Raw genomic sequence first — 18,988 nt, 5'->3', positions numbered from 1 at the left:
GGTATGGGATTTGCTCATTGTTGAAGGCCGTACGGTTGCCTATAATTGCTTCAATCCAGTTTATTTGAACTTTGGTGGATAGTTGTCTCATTGGCAATCATACCTCATCTCCTTATTTTTATATAAGAGTTACTTTTCTAAGTATATTTTGTTAGGAGTCTGCTAATACTCGTTTGTAAAATCACTTGAGCACACCTTCAAGTAGGTTTTGATATGAGCTTATTAGTTTTTCTCATTGCTTAAGGCCGTACGGTGGCCTATAATTGTTTACTTCTACTTTATGTTAACTCTGGATGAGGATGCTGATTCATTTGCAATCATACCACATCTCCTAATTTTTATATCATTGCAGATAACTTCCAAAATGTTACTAGCTGAGCATAGAAAAAATATACGGCGTGTTGGTACATTCCATGGTATATTTGTAAATAAATGTTAAAAAGTACAACAAGTGACATGTACAATGCTGGATAATTATATATAATCCCACTTGAAAATGTTAACTAGGTACTTGAAGAGACGCCTGTAATTGATTGTTTGTAATAACACAGTAACAAGAAACGTATGATACGAGTTTATGGTTTTATAAGTGCATCAACTTATTGGTTATATGTATGTCATAGTTTATTTTACTACTTTTGTTATGCACTACACAAAATGGACCGCCGAAAGTTAGTTAATGTAGATCATCAAAATGATCAAGCTACTTCTTATAACGGTAATAAATGGAGTGTAATAAGAGTGCTGTATACCATAAAATGGACATCGTGTTTAATTGGTTTAGCTACAGGATGTGTAATAACAGTTGTTATGACTCTGTCTCTAATGCTAATTATAGCACCATATTTGCAGTTTCACAATGAATTGAATTCATCAAAAGGTGAGTTACTAATGACTTAAAAGAAGTGAAATGTTTAAAGAATTATTTCACATTTTTATGTTCATCAACTGCGCAATGCACTGGTGTTTACGTCAAACTTGAACGGGATTCCAATTCTGAAAATATGCAATATGCATTTTGATAATTTACAATTTACATTTTTTAACCGCATATATGCTGTCGTATTACCGTGCCGTCACCGAGTGATACAAATCGTTTTTGCTATTTCTCAGTCCATACGTGGTAACTGTATCATGGAATACGAAAAAAAATAATAGTCGACTTTTAGTTAGATAATTGTTAATTAGCCATCACTCTATCTACCAATGACTTCCATAGGTATTGTTTTCCATTATCAGGAGTCCTTTGTTTAGTCGTAACTCGTAGTAATATTTTCAATTATATTATCAGAAGGAAGATAAAGCATAAACTCTTCCCACAGTTTGCAACCATCATCTTGCTAGGGCTTCACAGACAGTCAGGATTGCCAACGCAGTAGTATTCTTAATCATTAATATTAGAACTTATACTGTGTATGCTATTTCTTACCATATATAGAACTAAGAAGTGGAACAGTGCAAAACAAAAACGACTTAATATTTATTTTTCATTTTAATATTTTTTACAATGGTGTCTGCTTGGAGGTGTGTTAATTATTACATCTGCAGTAGAAGTATGTTTTGATCTATTTTATTCAGGAAATGATGTGTGGAGTAGTTATGGCGACTGGACCTGGCAACCTTGTTCCGTTACTTGTGGCCACGGTACTCAAAAGGGAGAAAGGTCAAGGTCATGCCTTAGCGAAACGTATTGTGTAGGCAATGAGATAGAAACTATGACCAAACCTTGTGATATTGGACACTGTCAAGGTATTACATATATACTTAAAGGACTCATAATGTTGAAAGACACTCAATTGAAACTCTTTTCTTTAGCCTACCGGTTTACTTACATTTACTTTGCGTCGACGTTTTGTGAAATCATGTTTCCTATTATATTGATGTTTAAATGGGAAATAACTAAATATTTAAATTAGTTATAAATATCAACAGTTATAAAGAGTCACTGCTTTGCTATTCAAGTTTTTTTTTAATCTGACCATTCGGTATATGGGTTTTGTTCATCATTAAAAACTGTCGTCATTCACATCTTCATTATTTGTTTTTATGAAAAATAGTTGTGTCATAAGCATTCATGTCAATTTGTTTTATTTTCATACCTAAACGAGGGAAAAAGATATGTCAAATAATTAGATAAATAGATAAAGTTAAAATTAACAAGAAAATATTCCCGTATGTTTTTGAAACTGAAAATAAAGCTGCAAAATTAAATTCCTTCATTCTAGTTGATGGACATTGGAGTGACTGGATAATGGATGGACCTTGCAGTGTCACATGTGGTACAGGCACACAGAACAAGTTTAGGGAATGTTCCAATCCATATCCTCAAAATGGCGGAAAGTCTTGTAGGGGCCAAAGAACTAAACAAACAGAATGTAATCAACAAGAATGTTGCCCTGGTAAGACATCAGCTGATTTCGAAAGACATAACTGCACAGTGAATGTAATAGACAATCTAAATTTTATGCTTCTGAAGCGCTTTTCCCACATGAACAACTATACCATAATACATTTTGTTTGTTGGTCGACACAGTGTGTCGATTTTCAGCTAAAAGTTAATCGTATTAGTTTATAAACAAATACTTGGCAATCAAGTTTTCATTTGACAAGTCTTATTCTTCAGTAACTTCCCAATTTGAACTTAACCTTAAAGTCATTGAGAACATATGATACTAGAATCAACGTCCAAATATTTCAATAAAAGCCTGTCATTCGACAGTTTGATAATGCATTATATGATTTGGTTATGGTTTCAGGAATAACAAAACCAGACAATCTACAATGTGAAAACGGTTGGATACGAAATGATGACTTTAATGCATGCTATTGTTTCAGTAAAAGACAGGCTTCATGGTTTACCGCTCAGGTAATTTTTCAACAGTTCAAATTGTGACAAAGAGTAGTACCCAAATGATCTACTAGTGGAAGTTGTCCACGTTTAATTATGTGAATGTGTATGTGTGTTTATCTGTGACAAAATATCCTGATAATTACAAACATTTTTTAGTGTATGACGATACTATTTTAATACGATGATTCAATACTGGACACTTTATGTGACAATGACTGCAAATATTCTTTCTGCAGTGGAAATTTAAAAACAAACCAACCGTGATATATTTTAGCCGACCGTGGGTAGCCAAAGAGAGGCGAAGGATACCAAAGGGACATTCAAACTCACAAGTCGAAATTAAACTGACAACGCCATGGCTAAAAAGAAAAAAACAAACAAACAACAGTACAAAACTCAACACAGAAAACCAAAGACAGAGCAACACAAACCCCAATGTCGTTAAAAACCCCTCTCGTCGTATTTACACCATTAGCATGTGATGTAAAGGTTTGCTACTCAGAAAGTAAATCAACTTCTTGGAAACTGAAATCGTTATGTTTGTGGCGGAATACTCTTTAAAATCTGTTGACAGGTGTAGATCAAGATAGCAAGTCGCGCCTATTATATCCATAGTGCATCCATAATTTGTTGTTCAATTGGTTCGACGAGATGAAGATAAGCTTTAAATTTACAATTCTTTAAAGAAAGTGCATCAGCAACGTAACACAAGCTATATAAATCGCAGGTGTGTCATTTATTTTTTTATTTGTAAAAGGCATTGTAAAGACTGTGCTTGATACAAAAGGAGGACACATCAGCACATATAGTAAACAGTGCACATACAATACCCATAGAAATGTTATGCAACTGTTTATTACAAGTGCTGTTAATTAATGCTTATCCTGTCGATGCAATGCCTTTTTAATTTTTTGCGATGTACAAGGTCATGCGGTCATTTTTTTTAAACTTTTTATGACGTTTTCTACTTTGTTCGTTGGATAACTACTGATTGACATTTCATTCTGGGAACACAATCATGATGTCTTTAATATTTGTAATATGCTAGATTGTCTTTTCGTAGTCTTTCGTTTTTCGACTTGTCGTTGTCAGTTTATTAGCTTTGAAAGTCAACTAAGTATCTTCCGCCATTTTTTTAAAACTAGTGAAAATACATAATGAATATTTGCATGAGTGATCTACATTTTTGTAACATAAAGCCTTGAGTACCTAAAGATAGATTTCAATCCATCTTTCATACTTTTGTTCGGCGGTTTGGTATAAATGGGACAACACGTAACATGTAATGGACAGTCGAGGTTTTTAGTCGAGAGACAAAAATATGATTTTATATGTGAAATATGCCCAAAAAGGGGAAGAAAAGAAACAACGTAAGTAACACAAGTGACAATAGTGCTACATACGATCCAGATGAAAAGAAACCAAAGAAAAAGAAGGCGAAACAAAAAACTCAAACTCAATCAACATGCCCCAATGACGGTGGAAAAAACAGGTGACATTACAAATGTAAACAAACAGTTAATTAGTACTCACTTTGATAAAGGCGATTTAAACAGTTTATTGCAAGAAAATATGATGAACAATATGAATCAGTCTAACTTTTCATAAGACACTATCTTTTACTGTCCTAATCCAAATAATATGTTTCCTAGTAAAAGTCAACAGATGTGTTCCACGCCAAACACTGGAATGATTCCTATGCCTATGCAGCACGTCTCGCCCCAAATTCATTCCACTATGCAACAAAGACAACAGTGGGTAGTCGAACTATTTAGTAGAATAGACAGATTTGAAAATAAGTTAAATAAATTAGACCAAATTGACAAGTTAGTAACCAGTTTTAATTCAAAAGTGACCAAGCGCCAAAAACTCTCTATCAAATTTTAAAAATGATGTTGACAAATTAGCAATGCAGTAGAAAAACAACCATGCGAATGATGAAAAGTTGAGCAAAACAATAGATCAAGTAAAAAAGGAAAATGACAGGTAACAAAATGAGTTAACTGATGCCTATATGAGTTCTATGAGGAATTATCTTATACTTTACAACATTCCAAAAAATGAAACGGATTTGTGTTCAGATGTGGTTTTGGAATTCAGTGGTCAAAACTTAAAAATTGAAAAACCTGCAGATAAAATTACAATATTTGATTCGTTCTGATTGGGAAAGAAAGGTGAAAAAATAGACCAATCCTTGTAAAGTTTGCAAATTTTGAGATGCGGTATCTTGTAAAGAAAAGTTCGAAGAATTTGAAAGATTCACCTTTTGAAATATCTGAACAATTACCGTTAGAAATACAAAAACGTCGAAAAGAAAAAAAATACAATTACTGAAAGAACTGTGCTCCAGGGATATCAAGGCATATTTTGTGAAGGACAAAATTTGTGTGGGTGGTCAAGAGTATACTCCATAGTGACAGCACAGGGAACAATTGAGCAATTTAAAATGTTTAAGTTGAAATGTACATGGTTTAACCTCTTGTTGTGAAGACAATGTTTTTTTTTAATTTTGCAAATAAATACGAATTTTTGTTTTTATGTGAAACTTGGTTACAAGAAAATAATATTATAGAAATAGAAGGTTTAGTGAAATTATTATGTTTGAATAGAAATGTTAAAGTAGGTACTCGACATGAAGGTGGATTGGCTATATTTTGTAAATCAAAATTAACTAATGGTATTTCTATAGATAGAGAGCTATACTGTGGTATTGTTGTAATAAAACTAAAACATGATTTTTTTAATACTGCAAATGATATCTACATATGTTTTTCATATATTCCACATGAAAAATCAAACTTTTATAACAAATGTGATGTTGATTTTTAGGATATTATAGAAAGTGTATGTTTAGAGTATAAAGAAAAGGGTTCATTTTTAGTGTGTGGCGACTTGAATAGTCGTATTGGTGAAATTGATGTTTTATCAAACGATAACTTAGATTTGTATTTAGATAGTGTAAACCACGTTGAAACCCCATTGTTCCGAAAAGACACTCCGTAGATAAAACCATTAACGCATTTGATCGAAAACTTTTACAGTTATGTTATAATACTGAACTTACGATTGCTAATGGAAAATTCACATTCTGTACAATGAATGGCAGGAGTGTCAATGACTATCTACTTATTTCACCTAGCGATTAAAAACTTATTAAGAATTTTGATGTGCTGAACTTCAACGAATTTTCTGATCACGCACCATTATTATTTGAACTTCAATTCCGAAATTTTAGACCTGAGTTATCGTTTCCTAAGATTCGCAATTACATAAAGTGGGATATAAAAAGATCTAATGAATATATAGATATTATGTACAACAAAAACAAAATAATTTATTGTCTATAGTGAATAACAGTACTGGTGAAATGACTTAAATCATGCTGGCTGTTCAGGAATTTACCAAAAAATTTATTTGATAGTGCACATAAAGTTTTTGGCAGAACCTTGTTGATACGTCAAGATGAAAATAAAGTTAGGCCGAACAACGAGTGGTTTGATAATAATTGTGCGAATGCACGTGATGACTTTCATGTGGCTTGAAATTATTTTCCATCACCCGTCAGACGTCAACAGAAAGGCATACGTTATTTCACGAAACAACTATAATAAAATGAACCGAAAAGCACAATTTAAATACAAACGTCGGAAAGGTATCGAACTCTGAGATTTAGCTAGTACAGAACCGAGAAAGTTCTGGTCGTCGATAAAACGAAAAGGGAATTTTAAGTGTAAAATTGATAATGAAACCATGATGAAACACTTTGAATCGATACTAGGAGATAGTTCGCAAGATCTATGTGAAGACGTTCGTAATATCATAGACTACGGTATTTAACGATATAAATGTTACTCAATTAGACTGTGAAGTTACTGTAGACGAAGTAATAGCATCGATAAAAAAATAAAGTCCGGTAAAAGTTCGGGTAACTATGGACTAATAAGTGAAATATTTTTTGCCTGTCCTTACGTATTTGCGTATTTGATTATTTCTTTGATTATTACGAAAAAAACACTCATAATAAGAATAAAATCAATTGCAGAATAATTATACACTAAGAAAAGGGTATTTTATATCATATGTTCAGGATCAATAAGACCCACGTTAATTACATGGGTCTTATTGATCCTGAACATATGATAAAAAATACCCTTTTCTTAGTGTATAATTATTTTTGCAATTGCTGGTTTTTTTTATTATGAAAGTGTTTTTTTCGTTATAATCAAAGTTGGATTCATTAAAAGTTGGCTAGGATTCTCAAAATAGTTTGAACAAAACGATAGATTGTTTTAATCTGTCGTAATATAATTTGAATACATCGATAAACTGTTTAACTGTGCTTTGATATAATTTGAATACAACGATGAATTGTTTAACTCTTTTTTAATATATTTTGAATACAACGATAAATTGATTTACTCTGTCTTAATTTTTCAGGTGTATTGTAGACAACAAAACGCCACACTATCAACAGTATATTCCAAAGCCGAATCTGACTGGCTGTCCCTTAAAATACGAATCCTTATCGGTAGGCAAATAATTTTACACTAAATGTAAAAATATATTTCATATATTCTGATTTGAAAATGAATAGGATTCAAATCCTGCATCGTATTGTAGTACCCCTTTTGTTGGATGCATATTTCAAACCTTTTTTACGGTATTTAAAAGGCCAAAAGTTTGAAAAGGTAATTCAAAAGAATGCTTAATCGCAGAATGACTATTTGACTTGAGGATTTATACCGGTTTTATTCAAGATAAAGATCGACTTATTTGAATTGGATTTATTTCCCTTGGAGTCCATGTTGTTGTGTAACCCGATTCATTTTTTTTTTTATATTTTAACAGATCATATTAAAACATGAGCTACAAGCTTTTCTTAGGACATCGTTACTTTACATTTATTTTTCACTACTGTAAAACTTTGATAAAGATAATTATGATATAACGTTTTGTTCTTGTGTATTATTTTCTATTCTGTACATATACAAACACAAGTACATTGCAAAAATAATAACTTTATGAGATTGTATTTTGATTTTAGGTAGAGATGTATGGATCGGAGGGAAAAAGGTCAGATATGAATATAAATGGATTCTTTCATCGGGAGACGGCAGAATGAATTTTACAAACTGGGCTCCTAACGAACCAGTGTTGTACCCGATACATAAAACTTACATATGTGTACAAATATGGCAAAGTTCTGAATATCAATGGGATGACTTTGACTGTGGTTATAAACAGTCATTCGTCTGTAAAAATAATGTGTAAAATGAATAGAGTATATGGTTTGAAAACAAGACACTATCTACTGTCATTCTCTCATTAATAACATTGTATCATGCGGCGTACTTTAAATCGTCTAGTTGATCCTAGATGGCTAGTTTGACTGTTTGATCAAATAAAACCCACTTTATTACTAGATAATTAGTGGCTAATGGACAAACACTTAAAGGAAAATGCAAACATGGCCAAACATATTTTGGATAAAAATATATTTATATATTAAATAATGTACAATAATATTATTTATTTGTGCATTTTTCTGTGCTGAGTGTTCTTGCCTCTGTTTGTACTGTATTCCTGTCACGTAATGTTGTCATTTTAACGATATTATTTTAACATTGCCATATAAGCGGGAGGTTTAGCTAGCCATTAAACCAGGTTCAACCCACCATTTTTTCCTAAAATGTCCTGTACCAAGTCAGGAATATGGCAGTTGTTATCAAATAGTCCGTTTCTATGTATGTTGGCGTTTGTTTTTGTAGCAGTTCAGTGTTTCTGTTGTTCCGTTGTTTTCCTCTTATAGTTAATGTGTTTCCTTCGGGTTTTTTTTTTTGTTTTTTTTTTAAATAGGTACTTGTTTATTCCAAATATTTCCTGTTTACAATTTCCTGTTGCCCAGGAAGCAGACTAAGGATCCCCGTTTACAATTAAACCAACTGCCCGGCAAGCAGGAGGCTAAAAAAAAGTCCACTTTGTTCTTTAAGATACGATTTTTATTTGTAACCCGGATTTGTTTTTTTTCTTAATCGATTTATGACTTTTGAACAGCGGTATACTACTGTTGCCTTTATTTATTCAGAGCTACAGCAGCTTTGAAAGATTTTATGGTTCAGTCTTATAAATTCGTGAATATAGAATATCAAAGAAAGTTGTGCTTTCCAAACAAATCCTGTCATTTTATTAAGAACACTTCGAATGACTAGTAAACCATCATGTACTACAAAAAAATAGGAATCACCACTAGTGTTACTGTAGATTGGTAGTTTTATATTCAACAAAACTTCGTCAAAGATATCATGCTCACAAAACGACCTTATATAGATGCATCTTCTTTTACTTAATTACTAGTATACATTACTAAAGAGAAATGAATGCTCATACCTCTATTTTTGTGTCAATTGTCAAAATGCGCATCTTCTGTAGTGAAATTGAAACATTTGATATTATTACACGTCAACTAAGCTCGCAGAAGAGACATGAACTACAATTCCATAATTGATGTAGTGTTTTGCCATCTTCACGACAAAACACTCTAGCATTTAGTAGTGCACATATTGCATCTAATTGGGTACATCTTTTGGTTTTGATGCGCATTTCTGGATTTACCTTCACCAGGAAATTAACTTCGATTGGTGAAACACAGGCGCGTCGATAAATATGGCATCGTGTACTATGTCTTATGACAGAACATATTAATCATGTCATTTATGATGAGTTTGTTAACATCCTTCATGCGATTGTAAAACTATGCGATAAATAAACACTGATGAAACCTTCCTTCACGTGTTTCCCTTTATTCTTCTTTTTGAAGTCCCTAATGAGTTATTCATATAAAGGTTATTTCGGTACAAAATTGGAATACATTTATCTATTTTCTGAAGTTTGTAGATTACTGTTAATGTTCGAAATGATTTAGTAACTTCTGTGGCAGTAACATTCCTCTATCAAGGAAATGCTAAAAGAAAACGCCAGCTCCTTTTCTCCTTAAAATGCTTTATTCCAAATACACGAATTGTTTTGCTCTGTAAATATTTCACTTAGGTCTTATTGTTGTACAAGATGCATGTATTTACAATACATAAAACAATATACACGTTAAATTAAAAAGTAAGTCTGAAATGAATAATATTACTCTTATCACTATTAAAGACCTTGTTATTCCTAAAACATCAATTTCTTAGGGCATCTAAAAAGACTTACAACATTCACAAATTGTGTTACAAGTGTAAGCATGGTCTAGTTATCCAAGGGGAAATTTGTCAACAAGCAATTATCAAACTATTTGTTTATAATTAGTAATTTAGAATCGTGCATCTATTTGAATTGAGAAAACACTGCGAGAGGCATTCAAGTTGTTTTATGTCATAGCTAAATTATACGACGGGTGCCTCATGTGAAGCAAGATCTGCTTACCCTTCCTGAGCACTTGAGATCACCCCCGGTTTTTGGTGGGTTTCGTGTTGCTCAGTCTGTTCTACGTTGTGTTTCTATACTGTTGTTTGTTTTGTTTGTTTTTATTTTCGGTTTTTGCCATGACATTGTCAAATCGTTTTCTTTTTTTTTAACGACATTATATATTTATTCACCAAATATGCTTGTTACATTGTTACACAAAGAAACCAAGCTTTTCTTGATGTATCCTGTTATATTCCACTGATTACCCAGGTTAGTAGTCAGCTGCTGGTATATATGTATATATTATAATAATATGTATAAATTTCTTGAAATACAATTTTACAACATTTTAATGCATTATGTTTTATTCTATTCCATCGTCTAAACTTCTTTTTAGTGACTTCAGTAATGGATTAAATTTCATTGTTCTGTTTTCGTTATATCTTTTAATGTATTCTTGAACAAAAATTTGATAAACATTTACATTTGTCAATTTCTGATTAGATACATAATATGATTTATAAATAGAAAAACCTAAAATTGTTAGGAAATAATTCAGACCAAAATAATTTTTGTCAAAAATTTTATATCCGAAGACTAATTGCTTTAACGATATTCCAAAATTTAAATTTGATTTTATCATTAACTCATAAATACTTTTCCAAAATTTTTCTAAAAATCGACAAGAAATAAAAAAGTGGTTATAATCTTCTTCTTCGTTACATACATTACATAGACCGTCATTCTTCTGTTTCCATTTAAACAATAAGTGTTTTGTTGGTAATATGAATTGTAAAAGTTTCCATCTATATATTTTTAACTTATTCTCTTCTAAATAATGAAACATGAAAACATATAGTTGGTTAATACTAAGGTTCTCATTAATTTGTAAAATACGCATCCATTTGCTAACACCAATTGATGGTTCAATTTTATCTTTACAAATTGACTTATATAATATATTTGTTGAAAAGCTTGAAGCCTCAATGTAATTTCCTTTCCAGATCAGTTTCTGTCTAGGAATATTTACAATACTTTTAATAGAATTTTCAGACTTTAACGTCTGAAGCCAGTCTTTTGGGATGGCTTTTTTAAAAATATTTATTTCTGCAATCCAATTATTCTTGCAGTCTAATTTTTGCAGAATAAAATGTTGAGATATATTACCATTGTCATCTTCAATATCATTGACAAATATCAAGTTACTCTTAATCCAATTTTCAAAAATAATGGTTTTATTTTCGAAATTAATCAGTTTGTTCCCCCAAATTACCTGTTTTCTTATTTCTGTGAAGTTGGTAGGTTTTTTTGTCTGTCCACCACCTGATATTACCCAACATTTAAATACTTCTCTATAAAATTCAGGGATGTGTTTTATATATTCTATAATTTTCTTCTTTTCAAAATTCATCTTAAAAATCAACCAATTAATACCCACCACACTGAGATATTTTAATGGAATCAACTTCCAGTTTGAAATATCATTACTAATGAGTTTACTTACCCAAGATGCTTTCAGAGACATAAAATAACTTTGTATGTCGATCATTTGTAACCCCCCTTCTTCGTATGACTTTATCATGGTATTTCTTTTAACCTTATCTGGTTTACCATCCCAGATGTATTTATAACATTTAATTTCTACATCTTTTCTAAATTTGTCTGGAACTGTACAGGCATTTGCCAGAAATGTAAAAAGTGGTAAAACTAATGTTTTTATAATAAGAATTTTCCCGATTAAAGTTAAATTACGTTTTCCCCATAAATGAAATAATTTATCCATTTTCTCAATTTTATTCTCCCAGTTTAATTTTTCACATTCTTCTCTGTTATGACCAAAATATATTCCTAATGCTTTGACTGGTTTATTTGTCCAATTAATCCCGGCTACCTTATCTTTACTATTTTTCAGTTTTCCTATCCATATACCCTCTGTTTTATTTTTATTCAAAGTTAACCCAGAAAATGATCCAAAAATTTCTATTTCATTCATAGCAGCTTTGATTTTCTTCTTATTACTGAGAAATAAAGTCGTATCATCAGCTAATTGAGAAATTTTAATGCTATGATTTTTATTATCTAGTTTAACTACGAACCCTTTGATATCTCTGTTTTTTCGAAGTCTTAAAGCCATGATCTCCACGGATAAGACGAAAAGAAGAGCTGATAAGGGACACCCCTGCCTTATTCCTCTTGAGTTATGAAATATTTCTGAGATCCATCCATTATTAATAACACAAGTTTGTAACCGAGTATATAATGTTTTTACCCAGTTTATAAATGATTCATTAAATCCAAAATGTTTCAAAGTGATTAACATAAAATCCCATTCCAAGGAATCAAAAGCTTTAGTAAAATCTACAAAAACTATTGCCCCTTCAATCGAATATGCGTCCGCATAGTCAATAATATCTTGAATTTGTCTCAAATTAAAACCAATAAATCTGTTTTTAATATACCCTGTTTGATCTTCATGAATAATTTTTGGTAGTATCTTCTTTAAGCGTTGTGCTAGAACAAAAGACAATAGTTTTAAATCTACATTTAGTAGGGAAATTGGCCTATAATTGTCCAACAATAAATGATCCCCCTTTTTAAACAATAATGTCAAAATACTAGTACGTTGTGAGTGCGATAAACTTCCTTTTTCATTACCAGTGTTTAAAACCTTGACTAGAAAATATCTTATTTTTTCCCAAAACATCTGATAAAATTCAACTGTAAGACCATCTAGCCCTGGTGCTTTATTTAATTTCATTGCATTACTAGCTGAAGTACATTCTTCCATTGTTACTTCTCCGTCACAAACTGATTTGTCAACGTTATTTGAATTAATTTCTAATTCAGTTTCACAAATATAATTTTCGACTAAATCTTTCTTTTGACATTTTGAACTGTACAGTTTTTCATAATATTGCTTAATTTTTGTTAATAAATCGGCCTGATCTGTTGTTATATTTCCATTCTCGTCACTCAGTTTATTTATCGACTTTTTTACCTGTCTCTGTTTTTCTAAACCTAAAACATATGCATTGTTTTTTTCCCCATATTCAACCCATTTCTCCCTTGACCTAACCTGTGCACCTCTAGCTTTCTGTTCGTATATCTTACCTATTTTTAATTCTAAATCTTTTATTTCTGCATCTAAATATGCATCCTCCTGAGGTAATGCATCTCTTAACCTATTTCTCTCTTCCAGTTTTTTTTTCTAGTTCCCGACTTAGTTCTCTGTTTGCTTTTGCTTTATTTTTACAATATGCTATGCTTACCTCCCTTATTTCTACTTTTAAAACGTCCCACAATAATTGACAATCCATATTATTATTTCCATTAGTATATTTATGAATAAGATTACTTATTAGCTCTTTGTATTTTTCCTCTTTTAAAATAGAGTTGTTAATCTTCCAATATCCCTTTCCTCTTTCTGACACACCAGATCTAATACTTAAGAAAACGCTTTGATGATCAGTAGAATTAATTGCAGCTGGTTTAATTTTACAATTCTCTACTAATGACTTGAAATCTGAGCCAATTAATATCATGTCTATTCTACTTGCCTGAGTTTTATCTCTCCTTCGCCATGTAAATTGTTGAACGCTTTGATTCAAACATCTCCAAATATCAATTAGTTTGTTTGATTTTAACATTAATTTCAAACTATTTACTGGTTTTGAAATCTGGCTATTTGGTCGTGTTGTTTTTCTATCTATAACATTTAAAGTATCATTGAAATCTCCCCCAACTATCGGTATACCGATACCAAATTCCTTTATATTATCACTTACCTTTTTAAAAAACGTATTTCTAGATGCTTTATAATTTGGTGCATATATACATACCAAAGTGAATATTGTGTCGTCAATTTGTATATTGAGCAGAATTTCTCTCCCGTCAGTGTCTCGATTTTCATTAATAACAGTAACGTTTAAACTACTCCTAATTAAAATAGCGACCCCCCTACTTGCTGTCGTGCCATGACTGTAGAAAATATTAAAATCTTTATGTTTCGACATTTCTTTACTAACATTTTCGTCAAAATGCGTTTCTTGCAAAAAGCAATGTCACATTTATGAACTTTTAACCATTCCATAACCCTCTCTCTTTTATTTCTATTGTTTATACCATTTACATTGAGACTACATACATTTATTAAATTTTTCTGAACCATATTGTGTTATCTAATCAATTTTCAAGCATGTTAAATAAAAATACTACAGTGTGAAATATATACAATACAATACTTCTACATCGAAGTATGATTTGTTTTCTTTTCAACATGAACAATAACAAAATACTACAATTACAATATCGTTTTCGACTTACCGGTATATGATTTTGAATGTCCCTTTGGAATCTTTTATAATGTCTGTTTTGTTCACGCATCGTTGTAAATATAACGGAATTTGATAAGACTGTCGTACAAGTGAGAGGTTTAGCGCTATAAAACCAGGTTCAATCCACCATTTTCTACATTTGAAAATGCCTGTACCAAGTCAGGAATATGACATTTGTTGTCCATTCGTTCGATGTGTTTTGTCATTTGATTTTGCCATGTGATTAGGGACTTTCCGATTGAATTTTCCTCGGAGTTCAGTATTTTTGTGATTTTACTTTTTACCTCTCTTTTGTTTACTTTGCTCCTTAGATATTTTGTTTGATTGGGTTTTGTTATATGATTGTTGTCGTGCATTCATTTTGACGTAAATCCATGAAAACGACATTTGTATTTATCCGATTTAATTGTATATAAAACAAGCAAAATTCTTAATCTACGTTTATATACAAATAAATATTACAAAGAGTATTGTAGCTATAACTGTACTGATGATAGCGATATTTATGTATGCTGACCATTGCAAACAGGAAAACTCGTCATCAGGAATAGCTATAAACTGATTAATTTTGCCATCTTCGTTTTGACATGTGACTTCAGTTATATTTTGAATCGACGAAATTCTGTTCAGCATCCATTTCTTCAGCCAAAGCGTTTTACAGTCGCATTTAAGTGGGTTGTGGTCAAATTTTAATTGGTCTAATGTGAGTGATTGTAAACTTTTAGGAATATAAAATATTAGATTTCTATCTAATTTTAAAATTTTCAAGTTCGGCATTTTACGAAAAATATCCGAATCAATTTCAGACAAAATATTGTCAGACATACATAGTTGTCTTACATAGAAGAAATATTTTTTAAAATTTAATGTCGTTATATTATTCAAATCCAACCATAGGTCGACCATACCTGAAGGAGCACTTTTAGGGAGATGAGAAAGTCCTCTATTTCGGCAATCGATGGTTGTTACTTTGCTTTGTGCATATCTGAAACATTTACAATCAGACGGACAGTTATTACTATAAATAACATTATAAACATCTTCTTCTTCGATTGTCAAGACTGCCTTTCCATTGACCTCTTTCGGGTGACCACAAATCCAATCTGTATAGAAATATTCTTCTCCATTCCAATGCCCAAGGTCTTTGAATCCTTTCATTAATTGATTGAAGGGAATAATATCAGAAAGACACATAAATTTATTTTCATATAGAATGAATTTAAAATGTTTGAGGATAATCAATAATGTCTCTTTAGAAGTCGAATCAAGACCATCGGGAATGAAAAATCCAGAAATATTACTGCCCGTTAGATCTAAATTTCTCCATGTGTTTGTAGTTTCAAATATGTTAGCAAAAAGAGGACTAGTCGACCGTATAATACTTCTTATCAGCAATAAACGATCAACACGTCTCAGAATGGTGTCCAAATTGCTAAACGACAAATTAGTATATCGTAATTCTGCCTTTTCCAAACTTCTGATATACAGTATCGAAACAGGAAAATCTTGCAGTGGATTATTATTGAAACTAACAGATTTCAGTTGTACACTATGTATTGGAAGAATAGTATTGCTTACTGTTTTAATTAAGTTATTGTCCATATCGAGCCTTTCTAAACGGTTGAGACGAATAAATATCTCATTTGGAAGCCTGTGCAATTTGTTATGACTTAGATTTAAATCAATTAGGTCTGGCAGAGCATCAAAAATATGAGGAGGTAGTGTTCTTATTTCATTGTAACTAATATCTAAATACAATAGCCCACTTTGACCTGCAAAAGTCAACTCCTCTACTTCTATTATATGATTTCTTTTTAATATCAAACACTGCATTCCGTGCACTTTTATGAACATCTGCCATGTAAGTTTAATGATAAGATTATCGGAAATTTCAACGAAGTGTAAGTTACCACTCAGTTGAATTTCTTCAGGGATAACTATTCCATTTTTTACTAATTTCAACGCTCTACGAAATATAGTCTTTGGAATTTTTAAACGTTGATAAATCGGATCCTGATTTACGAAATTTTCTGACACTGAAAGGTTCTCAGGAAGATAGGCTATACTGGAAGTCCATGGAAATGTTAAAATTCCTTCTACAGAACAATGTGACAAATCTAAGAGTTGCAGTTTGGGGAATTTTTCTTGTATGAGTGATTGTTTCACAATTCCTGTACATCCAAAAATGAAAATTTCTTTCAGTGAATCTGAAGATATAAATATTCTCTTTATGAGGTTCATTTCATCCTCACCCATAGCAATCATTGCTAAAGATGTAAGCTTATTGAAACCTTCACAGCAATTAGTGTGGGCATCGGTAATGAGCTGCACGCCATGCATTAGCAGAACTCGAGCCTTCGACTTTAAGAGCAACATATCTAGATCCGTAATACTAAGAATACACGAACCAAACTCTATATGGCTTATTACAAAAGTTGACAAAAACGGCTGTATTTGAATATCGAATGATATTTTGACATTCCTTTCGCAATGAAAGGTAAGAAGACCAACGACAAACGATTCTTCATGAAAAGTAAAGCTGTTTAAAATTTTGTTGATATTAAGATTGCATCTGGTTTCTACATCTCTATTTTGTACATACACATACCGATCTACTGTAGTCACGTGCTTTGAATCTAAATCATATTTTGGTGGTTCGTCGAACGTCAATACGTCATAGTCACAGCATTGTATAATTGGTAACATAAGTATCGTGCTTAACCAGGGTTGTAATGTCATCAAATTGAAATGCCAAAGAAAATGCATATTCAATATTAAAACATCTCAATGATATATTTAAATTATTTATGTATTCCAAGGAATGAGAACACACTTTTTTTACTATTCAATACGTGCTTAAAACAACATAAAGGCAGTCTACTCGCATGTCGCATATAATTTCAAATCAGAATTACAACTATACTGAGGGTGGTGAAAAAAGGCGACGAGTTCTTGGTACTTCGAGTCTTCTCTGAAAAAGAATACAAACTACAATATTACGTCAGGCAGAAAACGAACCCTTATTCACAAGGTAACATTTGAAGGAGAATACTTATTCACAAGTTAAAACTTGATAAAGAAATCCATACGTATTCACAGGGTAAAATTTTAAGGAGAACACTTATTCACACAAGGTAAGATTTGATAGTGAATACTTATTCACAAGGTAAAATTTGCATGAGAATACTTATTCACAAGGTAAAACTTGAAAGAGAACATTTATGCACAAGGTAAAATTTGAAGGAGAATACTTATTCACAAGGTAAAACTTGAAGGAGAATACGTTTTCACCAGGAAAAGTTTGAAGGAGAGCACTTATTCACTAGGTAAAACTTGCAGCAGAATTCTTATTTACAATGTAAAACTTGAAGAATATTTATTCACAAGGTAATCCTTGAAGGAGAATACTTATTCACACGGTAAAATTGGAAGGAGACTACTTAATATTCACAGGGTAAAATTTGAAGGAAAATACTTTTTCACAAGGTAAAACTTGATGGAGAAAAAGTATCACAAGGTAAAATTTGCAGGAGAATACTAATTCACTAGGTAAAACTTGAAGGAGAATATTTATTCACAAGTTAAAATTTGAAGGAGAATACTTATTCACAAGGTTAAACGTGATGGTGTATACGTATTTACAAAGTAAAATTTGAAGGAGAACATTTATTCTCAAGGTAAAATTTGATGAAGAATACTTATTCACACTGTAAAACTTGCAGGAGAATACTTATTCACAATGAAAAACGTGAAAGATTACACTTATTCACAAGGTAATATAGCTCTTCAACTGTTTCGGTTCTTCTGCTTTACATGCGTTCCTCGTAAAGGTAGATCCAGTAATTAAGCGCTTCGGATGCATGAAATTTATAAGGTGTTTTTTTTTCATATTTTATCTTCTATGTTATATACAATTACTCACCGTTAAAGATACTCTCGCAAATGATAAGTATTCGTGGCTTTATAACGTCGGAAGAAATGCATTTCCATTTAGTTGCCTCGACAGATTATTAATTGCATATACATGTTTGGGTGACAATTAACGCCTCCTGGTATAAAAATAACATACATGTAACAGAGATTTATGCTAATGTGTATTAAAGATTTATGATTTAAACGTTTGTTTGTACATGAATGCACACTGGCGTGGAAAGATTGAAACCATTTAAACGCGACAAAAAGTACAATGGTAAAACTACTAGTAATGACATTGGTTATAAAAAGTTTGTAGTTTTAGATAAACAGATAAAACGATGTGTATTTATTGCTGGTTTTCACTAACACAATGTGAGATTAATGAATTAAAAATAATAATAATTTTAGTTTTTAACGCTATGTACATGAAACGTTAGCAATTATTTGTGTTCAGTTGCATTCATTCAAATAGTCTTTAGTCCTTATA

General features: G+C 31.5%; 2 protein-coding genes across 2 annotated transcripts; one reads left to right on the top strand and one right to left on the bottom strand.

Annotated features, from left to right (window-relative positions):
- Positions 1-591: 591 nt before the first annotated feature.
- LOC127719987 (A disintegrin and metalloproteinase with thrombospondin motifs 7-like) lies at positions 592-8,401 on the top strand. The gene is made up of 6 exons (XM_052226372.1): positions 592-880; positions 1,579-1,749; positions 2,226-2,399; positions 2,757-2,866; positions 7,289-7,379; positions 7,896-8,401. The coding sequence occupies exons 1-6, from the start codon at positions 658-660 to the stop codon at positions 8,120-8,122; spliced, it is 996 nt and encodes a 331-aa protein (XP_052082332.1). The 5' UTR covers positions 592-657; the 3' UTR covers positions 8,123-8,401.
- Positions 8,402-15,013: 6,612 nt separating this feature from the next.
- Positions 15,014-18,649, bottom strand: LOC127719977 (protein artichoke-like). Its single transcript, XM_052226357.1, has 2 exons — positions 18,509-18,649; positions 15,014-17,557 (listed from the first exon to the last, which is right to left on the bottom strand). The coding sequence occupies exon 2, from the start codon at positions 17,350-17,352 to the stop codon at positions 15,028-15,030; it is 2,325 nt and encodes a 774-aa protein (XP_052082317.1). The 5' UTR covers positions 17,353-17,557; positions 18,509-18,649; the 3' UTR covers positions 15,014-15,027.
- Positions 18,650-18,988: the final 339 nt, after the last annotated feature.

Source organism: Mytilus californianus, unplaced genomic scaffold, assembly GCF_021869535.1.
Source record: "Mytilus californianus isolate M0D057914Y unplaced genomic scaffold, xbMytCali1.0.p SCAF_11, whole genome shotgun sequence".
Taxonomy (NCBI): domain Eukaryota; kingdom Metazoa; phylum Mollusca; class Bivalvia; order Mytilida; family Mytilidae; genus Mytilus; species Mytilus californianus.
This window is presented reverse-complemented; position numbering and strand designations above follow the sequence as displayed.

Excerpts from the sequence above, each read along its gene's own strand:
- LOC127719987 (XM_052226372.1), top strand. The coding sequence starts at position 658 with ATGGACCGCCGAAAGTTAGTTAATGTAGATCATCAAAATGATCAAGCT. Across the intron at positions 2,867-7,288 it reads CTTCATGGTTTACCGCTCAG|GTGTATTGTAGACAACAAAA; the intron begins GTAATTTTTCAA and ends TTAATTTTTCAG. Across the intron at positions 7,380-7,895 it reads TAAAATACGAATCCTTATCG|GTAGAGATGTATGGATCGGA; the intron begins GTAGGCAAATAA and ends TTTTGATTTTAG.
- LOC127719977 (XM_052226357.1), bottom strand. The coding sequence starts at position 17,352 with ATGCATTTTCTTTGGCATTTCAATTTGATGACATTACAACCCTGGTTA.